General features: G+C 38.3%; 1 protein-coding gene across 4 annotated transcripts in view; it reads left to right on the top strand.

Moving 5' to 3' along the window:
* The first annotated feature begins 211 nt into the window (after positions 1-211).
* Positions 212-20,606, top strand: part of LRIG2 (leucine rich repeats and immunoglobulin like domains 2) — a 58,265-nt gene continuing 37,870 nt past the window's right edge. For 2 of the 4 annotated variants that reach the window (XM_037826343.1, XM_037826342.1), the window contains exon 1: positions 212-653. In XM_037826343.1, coding sequence (XP_037682271.1) covers positions 415-653 — 239 coding nt within the window. In that variant the 5' untranslated portion in view covers positions 212-414. Of the gene's footprint in view, positions 654-716; positions 1,467-16,936; positions 17,057-20,606 lie in introns of those variants that run through there. The other 2 variants (XM_037826344.1, XM_037826346.1) reach the window with 2 other exon arrangements.

Below are 20,606 nucleotides of genomic sequence, written 5' to 3'. Positions count from 1 at the left end.
GCCTTAAGGAGCCATTGCGCCCTCTAGCGGCAGGAAATAGGCAAAGCCCTAGAGTAGAGAGGTTACGACACGTTCCATTCCACCTCTTTAAGGAGCATTACAGTCTCCGGTCCCGCCCCCTCACGGAAACCCGCCCCTAACGCAGCTTAGTTCTTTGGCACGGATTGGCTGGCTCCTGTGCGTGAGGACGTTGCGTCGCGGGGCGGGTCGGAGGAGCGGTGTCCGTAGGGCCTTTCAGCAGTGTGTCCCTGGCCGCCGCCCCCGCTGCCTTTTGGCATCCGCCAGTCCCATTCCTTTAGAGGGTACAGGCGACAGCCGGGGCTTTGGGTAGTAACGCAGCTGGCAAACGTCTCTGCCGAGCCGTCTCTTTTAACTCGCGGCTCTTCTCGACCTGGTTCAGGTCGGGGGCGGAAAATGGCGCCAGCGCCCCAAGGCGTCCGGGAGGAGCCGCTGGTGGGGTCTGGGTGCGGACGATTTTCCCGGCTCTTCCTCTTCGCTGAGGCTGCCCTGCTCCTGTTGCCGGTCTCCTGGGCAGGCCTCTGTCCCGCGCCCTGCTCCTGCCATCTCCCTCTGCTGGACTGCAGCCGCAGGAAATTGCCCGCGCCGAGCTGGAAGGTGCTGTCGGGCCCGTTGCCCTCCTACACTTTCAACCTGTGAGTAGTTGGGCGGGGCGGGGGGGATCAAAGGAAAGGAGAGCCCACCCCCCGAAGGGGACATGAGGGAGGCAGGCCCTGATCGGAGAGGTAGTAGGGAGCCCAAGTTTTGAAGGAAACTGCCATTACGTTGTAGTGAACTTTGTTTTGGGTGGTGGGAGCTTGAAAAGGCCCTTAGCAAGGTTTCTGGAGACTTGTATGAAGAACAGGGTTAAGAGTCCATGATCCTAGGTCTGGGATGGGGATATTTTAAGGGTTCACGAGTTCTGGGTTTCGGGATTAACTCTCAGGTTGATTGTGGGGTGATGCGAACATGGAGCGAAGCTCCTCGCCCACTTTGGGCTGCATCATTTGGGGTGTACTTCAGTTTGAGTGGTCCCCAGACACATGATTTTATCACCACGATCGCCAAAGATAAATGAACTGTCTTTTATCCCTAGTTCACATTATGGCTCATTTTGTGCTGCAGTTTTGATGCTTATCAGGGCTGGTAACACCATGTATCAGGAGACCAGTACTATTTAGAACAAATATCTTTTTAATTAGCATTCTCGATCCAATTTAGGATTTCTTTAAAGAAGGGACGGTATATTCTTTCCAAAATCGTGTGATGCTTTAATCGTTTTCAGTGCATGTCCTCGTGGCAAGGAGCCTAGATATCAGAGCTCTTTGTTTATGTACGAGAAGCAAGTACAGTGGTTGGATGAATTCTTCTGGAGTCTCTGCTGCTGAATGCTCATCTTGATAGGCCTGTATTAGACAGTGGCACCTGGAGAGATCATTAGCCTGAGTCAGCCTGGTGACATTAGAACAGTAGGTATTCAATGCTGCAATTATGGGGCTCCTTAACTCAACCACTAACATACAGTTACTTCTTTACCGCTAACTGAGCTACACATTTATTAATTGACAGACTTCTGATAGAGTTGTCCTACACCAAAAAGGATAGCCTGAGGTGCAATTAAAATATGAAGGACTGTTTGGATTTTCACTGGAAATAAACCACTGCTAGGAGTAAAAGGCTTCTCTATGTTTCAGAGGGTAAGAAGTATTTATATATTCATAACAAGGTTAGGGGAAAGAAAGCTACCTTATATATTCATTGAGGAAGTTAAGGTAATTTAAATAACCAAATGTTGCATAAGTAAACATAGAACTACAATATAATAAGGTGCTTTCTGTTGTTTTATGATAGTGCACTTCTAGCTAATTCTGGTTCTGAGTCAAATTAAATTGAAAAATTCGTATCAGTGTGCAACATACTCTGGATTAAACTCAGCACAGCATCTTTGTTATGCAGTTAAGTGCCTTTTTCTGAGAAATTCTTGGAGCAGCTGCTTGATAATGACAGAAGAAATCTAGTACAGGTTTAAAAACAACACAGCTTCAGTTAGCTGTGATTGAAATAAAGGTGGCCTACCTTAAAGATCCTCCATTGGTATGTAAATGGTAATTAGAAATAGGTTTATGTAACATTTATTTTGTGTCTAGTTTGATTTTTGTTTAATCAACACAAATTGCCTAAAGCCAAATGACATTCAAAAATTTTAACTATCCTGAAATGAAATTGACATTTTTAATTGAGGTGAAATGCGTTGGAGAGCAATTCTATTGTAGAAGTGTAATTGGATGCAGTTCTTACATTAGCCGAAGAACACTTAGAATATCAAAAGATAGGACTGTGCTGTTTTAAATTGAGAAATGTAACATTCTTCAGCAGTTGCCTTCAGATATAAAACCCACACATGGGTTCTTGCGGCAGTTTTGAATTTTTAAAACACATGCAATGCTTTAAATGTATTAATGATTCAAATTTAAATGCTCAAACTTGTGGCCATCATCAGAAGGTTGTGGATAAAATTCATTTATTCTGGTTTTTGGAAAACCAAAAATGCTTCTCTGTATCAGAAACTGTCATTTTTTTAAATGCAATTTTATTGCAATATAGTCACATCAGATAATCATCCAAAGTGTACAATCAGTGGTTCACAGTTTCATTATATAGTTGTGCATTCATCACCACAATCAATTTTTGAACATTTTCAGAAACTTTTAACTTTTATGATTTTTAAATGCAGTTTTATTGAGATATATTCACACACCATGCAGTCATCCAGAGTTTGCAATCAGTTGTTCACCGTATAATCAAATAATTGTGCATTCATTACCACAATCAATTTTTGAACATTTTCATTACTCCAAAAAATAAAACAAAAAATGAGAATAAAAATAAAAGTAAAAAAGAACACCCAAAACATCTCATACTCCTTTTTCTCCCTATTATTCATTTACTTATTGTCCTCTTTTCTACTCATCTGTCCATACACTGAATAAAGGGAGCGTGGGCCACAAGGTTTTCACAATCACACAGTCACACTATATAAGCTATATAATTATACAATTGTCTTCAAGAATCAATGCTACTGGATTACAGTTCAACAGTTTCAGGTATTTCCTTCTAGCTATTCTAATATACTAAAACTAAAAAGGGTTATCTACATGATGCATAAGAATAACCTCCGAAATGACCTCTCAACTCCATTTGAAATCTCTCAAGCCACTGGAACTTTATTTTGTGTAATTTCTCTTCCCCTTTTTGGTCAGGAAGGCTTTCTCAATCCCATGATGCCAAGCCCAGGCACATCCCTGGTAGTCATGTCCCATTTTGCCAGGGAGATTTACACCCCTGGGAGTCATGTCCCATGTAGGGGGAGGGCAATGAGTTTACCTACTTGAGTGGGCTTAGAGAGAGACAGGCCATATTTGAGCAGAGGTTCTCTGGGGTTGACTCTTAGGCACAATTATAAGTAGGCTTAGCCTCTCCTTTGCAGTAACAGGCCTCATAAGGACAAGCCCCAAGATTGAGGACTTGGCCTATTACAATGGTAGTCCCCAATGCTTGCGAGAATATCAGGAATTCCCAGATGGGGAATTTTAATGTTTCCGCTTTTTTCCACAGGCCCTCAAGGGGGCTTTGCAAATACTTTTTATTCTTTGCCCAAATTACTCTTGGATGTATCGGGATTTCACATTAACCCGTACAAACCAACCAGATCTCACCCCCTATTTAAGGTTCCATGTAATTATGGTGTTTGAATAAACTGTTCAAGTTAACTTACATAGCGTGCTACAGAAAATATAGATTTTGCACCAAATAAACAACTCTTCCTTTGGTCTTGCACAGAAGTTGAGGTTTTAAAACACAGTCAATATCATCCTTTTCCCTTTAGTCTGGTTTACCTTAGTTCTAAACAAGTCTGCTTTGTTCATATTGCTAATTGAGGTCTGATCTCTTTTTCAGCTTCTTTACCATTTGCTGTATGGGGTAATGCTGACATTTATAGCTGCTGAACTCTGGTTCAGAGTCTCAGGTGTCACACAAATACCTGAAGTTCCAGGGTCCAATCAGGTTATACACAAACAACTCAGCATCTCAGAATTTAGAGACAGCCATTACAACTCATGAATAGATGTGACTGCTATAAGAGCTTACAATCAAGAAATCTTTACAATAAACCTTCCCCTGGTAACCTATGCTCTCACATTCAATTCTCAGTTTGCACATTGTAGTTAGTCCATATTGGTGAGGCGTTACAATGTTTGTCTTTTCAGTTCTGGCTTGTTTCACTCAACATACTGTCCTCAAGGTCCATTCACCTAGGTGCATACCTCACAACTTCATTTCTTCTTGCCGCTGCTCAGGATTCCCTTATAGGTATATACCATAGTTCACGATTCCGTTTATTGGTTGATGTACCCTTAGGCCACCTCCATCCATTGCAAATTGTGAATTTTGCTGCTGTAACCACCAATGTGCAATGTCCACTCGTGTCCCTGCTCTCAGTTCTTCCAAGTATATACCCAGTAATGGGGTTGCAGGACCATATGGCAACCCCATAGTTAGCTTCCTGTGGAATGACCACACTGCCCTCCAGGTGGGCTGTGCCATTCTACCTCCCTGCCAACAGGGAATAGGTGCCTTGATGTCTCCACATTTTCTCCAGCACTTGTATCCCTCTATTTTTTTAACGGTTTTATTCACACACCATACAATCCACCTTAAGTAAACAATCAGTGATTCCTAGTATAATCACAAAATTATGTGTTCACCACCACAGTCTATCTGAGGACATTTCCATTTCTTCCCCAGAGAAAGAGGAAAGGAGAAAAAAAAAATGAATAAGAATACAAAAGATGGAAGAAAAATAAAATACAATGAAAAGTTCAGACAACACCACCACCAAGAATCCCATATCACTCCTTATCTCCCCTCTTATAGACATTTAGCTTTGCTGTATTGCCTTTTTTACAATTACTGGAAGCATGTTACAATGTTACTGTTAACTATAGATTCTAGTTTGCATTGATTGTATTTTCCCCCTATATCATCCAATGTTCAACACCTTGCAATGTTAGCATTAATTTGTTCTCCCTCATTTAAAAACATTCTTATATTTGTACATTTAATCACCATCATTCACCATTCTAGGTTTTGCTAAGTAATACAGTCCCAGTCTTGTCTTCTATTATACAGTCCCAGTCTTTATCGTCTATCTTTCTTTCTGGTATCATACATGCCCATAGCCTTCCTCTTTCAACTGTACTCACACTCATGTTTGTTCAGAGTACTTACAATGTTGTATTACTATCACACAGTATTATGCTATCCATTCAATTTCTGATCTATATCTTTAATTTCTGGATCTACAGAATCAATCCTATTGAACCTTCTGTACTTCTCCAGCATCAAATGCCTGATCTCTAACCTCTTTCTGTCTTCTGATAACCTGTGTTCTCAACTCTCAAATTTTGCTCATCAGTGTTAGTCCATATTAGTGAGATCACAAGTATCCTTACTGATAGTCTTCATTTCTACACTCTTCTCCAGACCTCTCTCTCCTGTCTTTTCCTGTCTGCCTGTAGTGCTCCTGTGCCAGTTTGAATGTATTATGTCACCCTAAATGCCATTATCTTTGATGCAATCTTGTGTGGGCAGAAGTATTATTATTGATTAGATTGTAATTCTTTGAGTGTTTCCACGGAGATGTTACCCACCCAACTGTAGGTGATAACTCTGGATAATTTCCATGGAGGTGTGGCCCCGCCCATTCAGTGTGGGCCTTGATTAGTTTACTGGAGCCCTATAAAAGCTCAGACAGAAGGAGCAAGCTTGCTATAGCCAAGAGAGACACTTTGAAGAATGCACAGGAGCTGAGAGAGGAGCTGCAGAAAAGAGACAGTTTGAAAGCAACCATTAAAAGTGGACTTTTGCTCCAGAGAAGCTAAGAGAGGAAAAGCACCCCAAGAGCAACTAAGAGTGACATTTTTGAGGAACTGCAGCCTAGAGAGGAACACCCTGGGAGAAAGCCATTTTGAAATGAGAACTCTGGAGCAGACACCAGCCACGTACTTTCCCAGCTAACACAGGTTTTCCAGACACCATTGGCCATCCTCCAGTGAAGGTACCCAATTGTTGATGACTTACCTTGGACACTGTAACTTTGTAACCAAATAAACCTCCTTTATGAAAGCCTATCCATTTCTGGTGTTTTGCGAAAAGGCAGCATTAGCAAACTGGAACAGCTCCCTGTAGTATTTCTTGTGGAGCAGTTATCTTGTTCACAAACTCTCTCAGTATCTGTTTGTTTGAAAATATTTCAAACTCTCCCTCATTTTTGAAGGGCAGTTTTGCCGGATATAGAATTCTTGGTTGGCAGTTTTTTCCTCTTTCAGTATCTTAAATATATCACACCACTGCCTTCTCACCTCCATGGTTTCTACTGAGAAATCCGCACATAGCCTTATTGAGCTTTCTTTATATGTGATGGATTGCTTTTCTCTTGCTGCTTTCAGAATTCTCTTTTTGTCTTTAACATTTGATAATCTGATTATTAGGTGTTTTGAAGTCGGTCTAATCAGATCTGTTCTGTTTGGCGTATGTTGTACTTCTTGGATCTTTAATTGTATATATTTCATAAGAGATGGGAAATTTTCAGTGATGATTGCCTCCATTATTGTTTCAGCCCCTTTTGCTTTCCCTTCTCCTTCTGGGACATCCATGACACATATGTTTGTAAACTTCATGTTGTCATTCAGTTCCCTGAGATCATGCTCATATTTTTCCATTCTTTTCCCCATCTGTTCTTTTGTTGTAGTATTTCAAATGTCCTGTCCTGTAGCTCCTGAATCCTTTCTTCTCCCTCTTCAAATCTGCTGTTGTATGTCTCCATTGTGTTTTTCATCTCTTCTATTGTGCCTTTCATTTCCATAAGTTCTGCCAATTGTTTCTTTAAACTTTCACTTTCTTCCTTAGGTTTGCCAAATATCTTCTTTATATCCTTCATCTTTTTTGTCATATCTTCCCTCAATTTGTTAATTTGATTTTTGAAATGATGTAGCATATGTGTTTGAAGATATTAATTAGTTGTTTCAACTCGTGTATATCATTTGAAGTGTAAGTTTGTTCCTTTGACTGGGCGATATCTTCGTTTTTCCTAATGTGATTCATAATTTTTTGTTGCCCAGGCGTCTGGTTCTCTTGATCATCCCAGTTAGATTTTCCAAGACTAGAGGGGCCCAGGTCTCAGGAGGAGGCTGTATTCAGTATCAGGTTTCCCTGAGGGTGAGACCTAGCAGATTGTCAGGCCTCTAGACTCTGTGCTTTTCCTGTCCTGCCCAGCAGGTGACGCCTGTCACCACAGCTCCCCACCAGCGTAAAGAGGTGCAGTGCATTTAATTCTCGATGGGCCCTGTCCCAGCCAGGGACTGAGGATGTCAGAAGCCAAGCTTAAGCTGTTTCTGTGTTTTTTCCCCCCCAGGCCCTGGTCTCTAAGTTCTCTGAGGGAGGGCTGCCATTTGAGCCCCCCCCCCCCCTTTTTCTTAGGGAAGATAAGCCCTTTAGGGAATTATCTTCTACTTTTGAGTTTTTCCTTTGACTCTCTGACTGGGTTATCTCTACCTTTGTCTGGGTTGGTGCTAACAACTGAAAATGCCTGAGGCTTTCTCTAATGAGCTACTTAGAATGAGAGGAAAAAAATAGTAAAAAAGTGCTCCCCTTTTCAGAGCCAGTCCTGAGCTCTTCAGTTCACCAGGCAAGAACTGGAATTGGTATCCAGTTCTGTGTACCCCTTTTCTTGGGACACAGCCCTTTTCCAGGATCCTAAGCTCAGCAGATTCCAAAAGCCTGTTTTTATTTATTTGTGTATTTTTTTTCCCATCAGTCCCCCCACCTCTCTGCCTTAAGAAAACTCCAGGTTCCTTTTCTGCTTGCTCTGGGTTTATCTGTGCTCATAGCACGTATCCAGTAGTCCAAATTTGTTAATTAAAACCGCAGTTGGAACTTGGTTGGGCTACATTCCCTTGCTCCTGGCAGGGACTGCTTCTTTTTCTCACAGTGAAGGTTTCCAACTTAGCCTTCTCTGCTGGTTGGGGAGGGGTGCCAGCTCCACAGTTTGGGAAGCTTTACTTACAGTTCTATGCTGGGATCTCAGCCATTCCACCCATTCCAGACTGGTGTACAATGTGTGTTCAGTCACAGATGTCCCCCCATCAGTTCCAGACTATTTTCTAGTTAGTCCTGGCTATTTTCTAGTTGATCTGGGGGACTAACTAAATTCCACACCTTCCTATGTCGCCATCTTGCCCCACCTCCTCTTAACCTTTATTTTCTTATTCAAAATTTGATTGGATTTTCCATGGTTGAAGAGCTCTGTATCACATTGTTGTGGATTTCACACACATGCACATACACATACGCAAACATACACACACAATTGCAGGGCCAGGTAGTTTCATCAACTTCTTTTTTTGAGGGTAAGGATGTTAGAACCCCTTTCCCCTGACATTTATCTTGATCATTTCATGATAGCACCAACAAATTAGGGAATACTTAATTTTAGAATTAAGGACAGTTTTATAGAGTAAATAAATTCAGCTTTATAAAAGACTTGTAACCTTGTCCTTACTATTTTCATTTCATTGTGGCTGTTTAAAACTTCATCATGGATCAGTATTTGAGAACCACTGCTGTACTAGATTAATTTTATTGAATTAAATGTGTATTTAGTTACTTATAGTTCTTAGTCCCTTCTGTTTTCATTATAATAACTGTTTAAGATTTGCTTGTGTTTTATTCCTTTAGAGTAGTTGTGAATAAGTCAGTTCTTTAGTATACAAAAAGGACATTAGCTTATGTTGAATAAATCTAGGGAAGTCTTTCCAGATTTATAATCACTTGTAACTTGAGCTTCAACTGCTTTAGCTATTGCTCTGTATAAGTGACATTGATGAAGTGTTTTCACCATTAACATATGGATCCTATCTTCAAAGGTCCTGATCCTTATTACCAGTGACTTGTGTGATGTCAAGCAAAAACTGTGTCGCTTTACCTATTCTTTATATTTTCTTCTTAAAGGGGCAGATAATTTGTAGTATCCTTCCTTTCTATATTTGTAGGTACACTGTGAGGATTTAGTTACTCTTTGGAAAACATTCTTAGGTTTTAGAAGAGTGATGTGGCAGGAAAGTTGTTTGAGGGCCTTTTAAATTCATTCGTTTTTTTTTCTTTTTTTCCTGAAAATGAACTCTTTCAACTTTCTATTGCATGTAGAAGATAAAGTTTAGGAAGGAAACTCTAAGAGGCAGAAACATCTTGGATATAATGCTTGTCAGTCACATAATCTAGCTGGAATGTGGAAAGGTATAGCCACTTGAAAATGAGTCCTTTTTATATATATATAAATATGTATATAAAAAGGTACAGATTAGCTTTTCTTTCTATTAAGGTCCCTCACATTAACCTCATCTTTTACTGTCTACGTTTCTTTTCCACTTCCTCCTTCCATTTTGGGTCCATGATATTTTTCATGATGCTTGTCACAGAGAAGTGAGATTGACTATGGGGCTGAGCATATGGTGGATTTAGAAACCTGGTTTACTTACTGCAATCAATTCCAGGTGGGTCTTCCCCTCTCCTGGCCTCTAGGTTTTTATAGGCAGGAATCAAAAAGAAACACTTCTTGCTCAGGATAATATCGCCCCTTTCCAGGCTTACACTCCTGAGTGAAGAGAACTGTGCTTGTTCCTGGAAAGATTCCCCATGCTTTTCTTCTCCTCAACGCTCACAGCCTCACCACCGACCAGTATATACCTTGAAACCCTCAGGACCAATTTCATTATGCCCTTTATTCTTATTTATGTCAGTCTCCACAAGAGACCCAGGACTTTGAGGTTATCCCTCTCCCAGAGGCAAACCTCCCTCGCCACTCTACTCCCTGCCCTTGAGCCCCTTCTTGGCTTTATTTTTGTCTGTAGTAGGTGTTGTCATCTGATATGCTGCATATTTACTTTGTTTTCCTTCCAGTAGAATGTAAATGCCATGAGGGCAGGGATTTTTGTCTGTTTTGTCCATTGCTGTGGATGAGCAGTGGCCAGCAGTATGTATTAAAAAATACTTACTGAGTGAATACAGTGAATAATTGACTTAAATAAAATGTTGGTTATACCTTTTGAGGGAGATCAGGAGAAACTCTCAAGGAAATTAAAGCAATCCTTTCTCATTTGCTTCTCTAGTGTCTTAAGTATTTTAGGAAATAGTTTCTTTTCAAGGTACCACATTCTCCATAATAAACATTGTGACTGAATCGGGATTATTTTAGCCAATTGTTTGTGTTTCAAGATCATCTTAAAAAAATTTTTTTTCAAATATGGGCACATTACATTACTACTAATTCTAGGTCCTATCTCTTTCTGTGTTGGAGATGTTTTGTCTCATTGCACCAAAATTGAGAAAAACTTTCCCATTTCCCACACACAAATAGTCTTTTGTTTATTCTGATCATTTTTGTTTTTACAGGGCTTTGCAGCATCTATTAGATATTTACTAAATAATCTGTTGCAGGTAGGTTGTTATTAGAGCTTGCAGCTGTAGTTTGAAGAGTTTTTAATAATCTGTAACTCCTTCTAACCTGTATATTTCTTAGGTTGGGATTCTTCAAGGGCATAATGGATTTCTCTCACATACCCCACCTTACTAGGCACTCAACAGGAACACCAGATTTATTCTCTGAAAGAAAACAGACCTACTGTAAATCCCTAAATCATATTTTGGAGGGGGTAGGATGTTTGGATATAAGCTACTATAGTGTTCCCAGAATTCAATATACATTGTCTTTGTTTCTTACTGTTATAATGAACTGTTTCTCTTTTGGCAGTCATTTAAAAGCATATAAGATATGCTTTCTTCCACTATATTTAAAGTTTTTAACATATTTTATCTTCTTTGTCATGTTCTATCTGGGGAAGTGGTAAACGGAAGATGTAAGCCAATGAAACTGTTGTCATCTTCAAGGCATTTTTGTTAGTTCTGAATATTCCTGAACAAAAAAGCCTGCAGTAAAATGAGAGCCTTAAGAAATCTGATCTGATACAGAATTGATACATCATTTAGGGTTGGTTGTTACACAAGTCCATTCTGAATTATTTTGTGATTGTAGATTGAGCCCAGTATAATACAACAATTGAAACTCCTGCAGAACTGTGAGGGAACCATTTTATCGCACTTTCCTTAATACTGATTATCATCATTTAATTTTTTTTCAAATTTGGTAGGGAAAAATTATATCATTTTAATTGCTTTTCTTTGCACAATCTGTTTCTCTTAATGTTTGATATTAACATTGCCTCCACTGCTTCCCTGATCTAAATGACACCTAATTTTAGATGTCATTACTGTATATCTGGAAGGATTTTGACCTTCAGCTTTTGCCGTTTTTGGTACGATTTTGTTGGGCATTGGAACAATAGCTAAGGGATTAGGGAGGGCAAAAAGGCTACTCCAGGAAAGAGGTAAAGAAACCTGGGATCATTAACCTTGCTGTCTACTCCAGTACACAAACTCAAATCCTGACCCTCCTCCCCAGAGAAATACATAGCTGAGGATCTATCCAAGAATCTATAGGTATGTCTTGCTGCATTTATCTAGATTTTCTTTTCTTTCTTCCTTTCTTTTTTTTTTTAAAGCAGGAAATCTTTTTATTATATTGTACTTGACAAAAAGGTTGGTAATATCAATGGTAGAAAAATATAGAAATAAGTAAGGGTGAGAAAACAAGTTTTATTTGGAGATGCTAATGGGAGAATGAAAAGAAATCTTTGGAAATTGTCACCAGCAGATATAGCTTCACAGGGGTAGGTAACACCCATGATGAAAATTGTCTTATTTTCTAGATTCTTCTATGGTTTATCTTTCAGCTTCTTCATTACGTTTGATGCCTCACAGTGACCAGGAACTTATTTCCACCAAATATTCATTCCTTGTGAAGCTTGGTCAGTCTTCTCAAATTGTCTTCTGTTGACAACAACTATTCTGGAGGTCGTTTTTTATTCTGTCAAGCTGTTGATGATAAACTTGCTATCCGTTCCAATGATGAGTTTATCTATGTGTTGGCTTTTTGCTTGTTCAACTGCTCTGCGAGTTGCCTGCAGTTCTGCTATTTGGTTTGTCTCCTGTCCAGAAATGCTCTCATACATATTTAGAAGATCATTAGGTCTCCAGTAAACTCCAAATCCTGTTTGTGCACCATCTCCCATTATTTTTTGCAACCACCATCTACAGAAACTGTTGGAGTGTATTCTCAACCCCTGCCAGAACCCTGTCTGCATCAGTCCTGGGAGTTCCTGTCAGTCTTTTCCAATAGGATTGTTAGGCATCGTTCCAAGTATCCAGTTCGAGGGGTGAGGAGAGGGGGATGTCTTCAATCTCCTAGGAATTCATTTTTTAAATCTTTTTAAAACACATGCTTTAAAAAAATTGTGAAAGGATATATACATGCTCATTGTTTAAAAAAACAAGCAAAACAAATGTGTTAAGCAGGCATAAAAGCATTCCTTCTATCCCACCCTCTTGTGGTACAAATAGGAATTCATTTTATAGTAATTTCATCTTGATAGTAAATATCACTTGGTGACGTTCCGGGCCTCAGTGAAGACTTCATTTAAGGTGATCTTATAACCCCAAGAGGGATAAAAATGTTTATTTTGTTTACTGCTGCTTGGTGCAGTGCATGGCATAGGGTAGGGTAGGTGTGAAATCTTTGTTGACCAGACAAAGGTGAGGAAAGGAAGAATTGAAGAAATCAGAGTAGAGCATCCTCTGGCCATCATAGATCGGGCTTTGGGATAGATATTAGATTTCTGGACTAGTGTAATGGTTCTCAGCTTTAGCTGCATATTAGATTTTCACTTGGGGAGCTTTTACAAAATGTCAATGCTTGAGCCTCACTCTCTACCTCCCCCACCCCCATCCCCCCAGTGATTCTGATAGTTGGTCTGAGGTGAGACCCTAGTATTAGTGTTTTAAAATCTTCCCTGTTGGTGCTATTGTGCAGCATTGGTTAAGAACCATTGAACTATAAACAGTTTTTGCTTAGTGAATGTTAACTGAGGGAATCTGTGCTTTGCATAATTCTTTAATATTCCTTTATGCTTTTGGAGGACATATATATTTTTATAAAGATTATTCTAATAATTTTTCATTATATTTAAAAGGATTTTGCATCCTTTATATATCCTTTATATATCCATATAACATATAATCAACATATAAGTAATCAAATATATTTTTAAAATTTTATTGTGGTAAAATATATCTAACATGAAATCTGCCATTTTATCTATTGTTAAGTATATAATTCTGTTCTGGTTTGCTAATGTTGCCGGAATGCAAAACACCAGAGATGGATTGGCTTTTATAAAAGGGGGTTTATTTGGTTACACAGTTATGGCCTTAAGGCCATACAGTGTCCAAGGTAACACATCAACAATTGGGTACCTTCAATGGAGGATGGCCGATGGTATCCGGAAGACATCTGTTAGCTGCGAAGGCACTTGGCTGGAGTCTGCTTCAGAGTTCTGGTTTCAAAATGGCTTTCTCCCAGCATGTTCCTCTCTAGGCTTCAGCTTCTCTCCAAAATGTCACTCTCAGTTGCTCTTGGGGTGTTTTTCCTCTCTTAGCTTCTCTGGAACAAACGTCTGCTTTCAGTAGTCATCTTCAAGCTGTCTCTCATCTGTAGCTCCTCTTTGAACTCCTTTGTGTTCTTCAAAGTGACCATTTTGGCTGTGGCAAGCTTGCTCCTTCTGTCTGAACTTACATAGTACTCCAGTAATTTAATTCAGACCCACCCTGAATGGGCAGGGCTACACCTCCATGGAAATTATCCAGCCAAAGGTCTTGTCCACAGTTGATTGAATCACATCTCCATGGAAACACCCAAAGGATTCCAAAATCTAATCAACACTAATCTGTCTGCCCAAACAAGATTGCATCAAAGATAATGACATTTTGGGGGACATAATACATCGAAACCAGCACAAATTCATTGGCATTAATTGCATTCACATTGTTGTGCAACCATAATCACTCTCCATTTCCAAAACTTTTTCATCACCCCAAATGGAAACTCTATACTCATTAAACATAATGTCCCATTCCATCCTCTCCCCAGCCCTTGGTAACCTCTAATCTAATTTCTGTTTCTATGAATTCGCCTATTCTAGATTTTTCATATACATGGAATCATATAGTATTTGTCCTTTTGTGTCTGGCTTATTTTACTTAGAATAATGTTTTCAGAATTCATCCATGTTGTAGCATGTATCAGAACTTCATTCCTTTTTATGGCTGAATAATGTTTCACTGTATGTATATACTACATTTTGTTTATCCATTCATCTGTTGATGGACACTTGGGTTGTTTCCACCTTTGGGCTGCATGAATAATGCTGCTCTGAACATTGGTGTACAAGTATCTGATAGAGTCCCTGTTTTCAATTTTTGGGGGTGTATACCTAGGAGTGGAATTGCTGGCTCATTTGGTAATTCTGTGTTTAACTCTTTGAGAAACAGCCAAACTGTTTGCACAGGGGAAATGTGTTTTCCACATTTTACATTCTCGCCAGCAATGTACAAGGGTTCTAGGTTCTCCTCATCCTTGTCAACACTTGTTATTTTCCATCTTTTTTAATAGCTGTCCTAGTGCATATGAAGTAGTGTCTCATTGTGGTTTTGATTTGCATTTTCCTAATGGCTAATGATGTTGATCATCTTTTCATATGCCTGTTGGTCATTTACATATCTTCTTTGGAGAATGTCTTTTCAAGTCCTTTGCCTATTTTGAAAAGATGGGGTTGTTTGTCTTTTTGTTGTTGAATTATAGAAAGATTTTTTTGGGGGGTGGTGGGTTATGAAGGTAATCTCTTAGTTTGCTAGATGCTAGAAAATGTATTTCCTCCAACTTAGATTCATGGCATTTTATATGCTTATACTTTATTTTTTAATGGTCATTCAATCCTAATGGAAAACTGGTATTTAAGCAGTGGGGGAAAAATCACATCATATTAAGAGCTTAGCAGAAATGTTATAAAAATATTCTGAAGGGGTTCTTATGCCATATTTTCTTTTCTACGCCAAAGTAAATGACTCAGCTCATCATCTTATTCTGTATTATTCTAAAAATGTTAATATGTTCAGTCGATGTGAATAAAAATTAAAAGCAATTTAAGTAATTTCATCCAAATTATTCATTTCTATTTGGAACAAAAACTAGAAGAAAGGAATAGTTAATGCAAACTTGACTTTGCTATGGATCAAGTTTTTTTTTAAGTGTGTCCTTTACCTCTCCTTCCTTTGCCCTTCTTCAACCTTTCCCCCCAAAAAAGAGACTGTCATTATATTTGCAACCAGTGTAACTAGCAGAAAAACTAGTGGTGATTAGTAGTTTTAAAGTTAAACCATAAACAGTGCAGCAGTAGTGAAGTATGGTATAAATACATTTGTGTGTAAATACTTCTTAACTTTGGGTTTCTCTTACATATTTTTATTTTTTATGTATCTATTTTTAAATCAGTATGACAGTTTACTTACATACTCAAATTAAAATCTTGGCAGGTTGCAGCCGGAAAAGCATAGCCAACCCTGAGCATAAGTGTGCTTATTTGAGGAGGTATTAGAATGGGGCAGGTTAAACTATATGGACATTAAGGAATGATGGGTTTACATTAATAATGAGAAATCCAGCTAATGCTTGATTTTGATGACATCTTCTTGGTCAACAATATAAGTGATAAGACGACTTGTTTTAATATCCATTGTTTTAGTTTGCTAATGCTGTCAGAATGCAAAACAGCAGAGATGGATTGGCTTTTATAAAAGGGGGTTTATTTGGTTACACAGTTAGTCTTAAGGCCATAAAGTGTCCAAGATAAACACATCAGCAATCGGCTACTGTCACTGGAGGATGGCCAGTGGTGTCCCGAAAACCTCTGTTAGCTGGGAAGGCACGTGGCTGGCATCTGCTCTCAAGTTCTGGTTTCAAAATGGCTTTCTCCCAGGACATTCCTCTCTAGGCTGCAGTTCCTCAAAAATGTCACTCTTAGTTGCACTTGGGATATTTGTCCTCTCTTAGCTTCTCTGGAGCAAGAGTCTGCTTTCAATGACCATCTTCACAATGTCTCTTATCTGCAGCTTCTGTGCTTCCTTCAAAGTGTCCCTCTTGGCTGTAGCAGCTTCCTCCTTCTGTCTGATCTTATATAGTGCTCCAGTAATTTAATTCAGACCCACCCAATGGGCGGACCAACAGCTCCATGGAAATTATCCAATCAGAGTCATCACCCACAGCTGGGTGAGGCACATCTCCATGGAAACACTCAAAGAATTACAATCTAATTAACACTGATAGGTCCACCCACACAAAATTACATCAAAGATAACGGCGTTTGGGGGGACATAATACATTCAAATTGGTACATCCATTTACTCCTAAAAATCTACAATAACTTAATAATTACAATAAAATTGGTTTTATGCAAAGGCATGAACCTAGTTGATACCCAGAAAATGCTCACTAATAATGATGGAAAATGCCATAGCTTTCTGTATATACTCATGTATAATCAGCAGTCTTTGTTCCATTTTTGCTGAACTGTTATTTTAATCTAAATGGAAAAAAAAGATGGATATTAAAAACATGGGCGTAATATTCCATGGTTTTGTATTGCTTGCTAAAAATCCAACTCTGTTAAATGGCTTCCATTTTGAAGGCCAGATACTGGGATCTAAAATGGAATTTACTGTTTTATAGAACAGTTCATATCTAAGTCTAGTATGTTTGCATTTTTCACCATTTTTCTGAGGTACTTTGCTAATTAGGAAGATAAGAGGACATCTAGGTTTTAGGTTTTTCTTTTTCCTTTTCCAGTATTATAATTAATGTGATTTACTTTTTCAGGTCAACTTATGGCTTTATTCTGAAAACATTCTGTTGGAAGAATTCTAACCTCTTAGGAAAGTGACAGCATTAAAATCTTCTTTCCCAGTCACATTCTGGGTTAAAGATAGATGATTTTATGTGAGTTGTTTTTTTTTTTTTTTTTTTTTTTTTAATTAATACTTTCCCATGGTAAACTATTAAAACAGTACCAAAGACTATAAAGTGGTACAAGTTCCTTTATTCCACTTAAGGAGAACCCATTGTTAAGAGTTTCTTGGGTATTGGTCTAGAATTTTTATACATATATCTGTGTTTTTCCTTTTCTTTAGAAAAAGTGACAAATGAGGTCATGTGTACTTTATATAAATATCTATATTAGTCATTTTACTGGCTGCAGTAAAATGGAATCATTGTATGGAAGTAGAAGTTATTTAACTGATCCCATTTTGCTAGGCACTTAGGTTTCTTTTTATTTTATGATTTGGCTATTACAGTAACGTCCTGGTAGATATCTTTTCATAATTATGTGAGTATATTTGCAAAGTAGATTCTTAGAAGTGATGTTACTGGGTTATTCTGAAATCTCAAATCTTGTGCTACGGGTTTATGCACCCCAATAATTTGACCAAATCTTTGGTGGCTGTTTTGTCATTGGCATCTTCCTCATGAAATTGGAACTCAGAATTAATATTCAGATTACTACTTTAATAAGTTAATGTAATGTAAGTTAGTTGCAATTAATTAAGGTTTTACCTTGGGAAATGGATTATACCTGCATATCCAATAGATAAAATATAAAGAAAAGGAGATAGAGCTGAACCATCATCCTATTTCAAATCTAGTATTATATCATAACTTACTATTCACACACTAACATATGTGCTAAGCATTTTACTTTAATTATTTTAATTGTCCCAGTAATCTAATAAGGTTGATACTAGTATTCTTATTTTACTGTAGAGGAAACAACAGTTTGGAGAGGTTAAATAAGTTGCCCAAGGTCCCAAAACTGGGCATGCAAAGACTGTATTCTTAAATGTATCTGTACAATTCATATTTCCTGTTTGGTTGTTGTATTCCCCAGTGAAACAGTATTTTCAATCATTAAGAACCCAGGAGGAGATAAAGGAAGAAAATAAAACATGTCTGTATTCTTGAAATAAATGCTACCTTCCACCCACTTCCAGCTTTTTGGATCAATACAAAAAAGTCTTATACAAATAAGTAGTACAAATACAGATGCAGAAGGATAGAAAGTTTAATTGGGAATAAATAGCATTATTCTCATGATATAAAAAAATCCTGTTTATCCTGAAGATGTTTACCCAGTATCTCCTCCTATCTCCAGTTCAACCAAAAAACAAAACTGCTTCCAAGAAGCTAAAAAAAGTGGAGCTTTTTTCTTAAAGGAACCTCTTAGACTCTCATCCAGATCTCATTTAGTCTTATTTCAGACAGGTCTAACAGGTTTCCTAGCCTGTGGCAGTTGATTAGAAGCAACCAATTAGAAAAAAGTAGCAGTGTTAACAGAAGGCTGACAGTTCCAAGAAGTTACAACTTTTAGTGGTAAAAGAAAAGCAAGCCCGTAAAAGCAGACAGAATGTTGAGTTGTCTTGGAATTCCTGTGTTCAGTATACCCCAGGCATAGTAAAGTTCCCCAGCATGGTAAGTCATAGGCACTGTAGTTGATCACGATGGTAACTCTAAGTATTATTTTTAAAAGTAAATTATTTTAGACTGTAGGGAAGAGAGACGGATTTATAAACCCCCGAGCGAGGTTCTGCTTGCCCGAGGTCGCTGCTGTGCGGAGACCCCAAGGTGAAGCCACTATCACCATGTCTGACCAGGGAGAAAGGGTCCATAGCGTTCATCAGGAGAACATGATCCTTCAAAAAGATTAAGGACCATCCTTTAGAACCAGTGACAAATCTGATTCTGTGCCCTCCTTTAGTCTAATCTCATCTCGCAACAAAGCAAAACAAAGCTTAATACCAAAAGGGAGGTGAGGCCTTCAACTGAGGACTTGGGGGATAAGAAAGAAGGTGAGTACATTAAACTGAAAGTCATTGGACGGGATAGCAGTGAAATTCACTTCAAGGTGAAAAGGACAACACATCTCAAGAACTCAAAGAACCATACTGTCAGAGACAGGAAGTTCCAATGAATTCACTCAGGTTTCTCTTGGAAGGTCAGAGAATTGCTGATAATCACACTCCAAAAGAACTGGGTATAGAGGAAGAAGATGTGATTGAAGTATGTCAGGAACAGATGGGGTCATTCAACGGTTTAGATACTCTTTAAATTTTTTGCTTTTCCCTTAATCCTTTTTTATTTTTAAAAATAGTTCTTTTATAATGTGGTGTTCAAAATGGAATTGAAAACTGGCACCCTATCTCTTTAAAACATCTGCTGTTTTGAATTATAGTGCTCAGTTATCATTGTTTGTTTTCATTGTGCTAATTTTGGTGATCAAGACTCGGCCCCCTTCGTATAGCCCTCTCCTTTTAAAAAATTACTTCTGTGCACAGAGAGGTCACCTTTTCCAGGACTGCATTTTCGGGCTTGTGGTAATAAATAAGATCGACCAATGTGAGAGTGTTCATAATAACTTTCCAGTTGGCCCTGAGGTTCTAGCATGTGATTGCTTCACTCCTGGACTGTGACTTTCAGTGGGAGATGGAAGTTTTTCAGAGAACTGAACTGTGGAAAAATGACCTCTCCTTAACTTGAAGCTACTTTTAAAATCTGAGGGTCTGGACCAAAAGAAGAGGAATATCCGGTTGGTATCAAGATGACAAATATGGTGTGAGTAATGACTAACTCCAAAAATGGCTTCACTGAAGAGACAAAGCATTTTAAGAATAAAAACAATCTTGTCAGAAGATCCCTTCTAATTTTCGTTAACAGTTAATGAAGTTATTCATGCAGAAGTGTGTATGACAGAACACTGCTCTTTTTTGTTTTATTTGTACTTTTTTGGCCTGGGATATGGGTTTTAAATGGACATTGTCTGTACCAGCTTCACTAAAATAAACAAATATTTGTAAAAAAACAATAAATAAATAAATTATTTTAGATATACTGTAATTGACAAGACAGGCATTTCTGTTCACAAAAGAAAGGGCAAAGTATTCTGGATAAATGGAGCATTATCCTATTATACCCAAAATATTGGATATAATACGCTCTTTTACTTTAACTTTTGCAGAGCACCCCTTTATTAAAGGTTGCAGAAATTCAGTTTGTCCTGTTAATGCTGCAGAATACTCTAAAACAGAAAAGGTTGGTAGTGACTTGAAAGTGTACATGTGTGACTGTGTAGAACATCCCTGTATCTTCATTGCTGCAGGACTTTTTTCAGTTAGCTTCCAGGACTTGATTCTCTTCCTCACACTGTTGTGATTGTTTGGTACATCCTATAAATTATTTACACCCTGATAGTACTAAATGACTACATTAATGGCACCTCTGGCTCCACATGATATCAAGAATTTTAATAATTCATTATTTATTACAGCCATATCCCTGTAGGTTAGCATAAGTGAGAGCTGGATTTACAACATTTAGAATAAGGCCTTTTTGAGACTTTACCTTTCAGTCACCATTATCCATAAATATTCCAATATCAGTGGTGTTAGAAGATAAAGGAGAGATTATTCACTACCAAAAAACTAGACTTTGTAGGCTA

This window comes from Choloepus didactylus, chromosome 2, assembly GCF_015220235.1.
Source record: "Choloepus didactylus isolate mChoDid1 chromosome 2, mChoDid1.pri, whole genome shotgun sequence".
In the NCBI taxonomy this organism is placed as follows: domain Eukaryota; kingdom Metazoa; phylum Chordata; class Mammalia; order Pilosa; family Megalonychidae; genus Choloepus; species Choloepus didactylus.
This window is presented reverse-complemented; position numbering and strand designations above follow the sequence as displayed.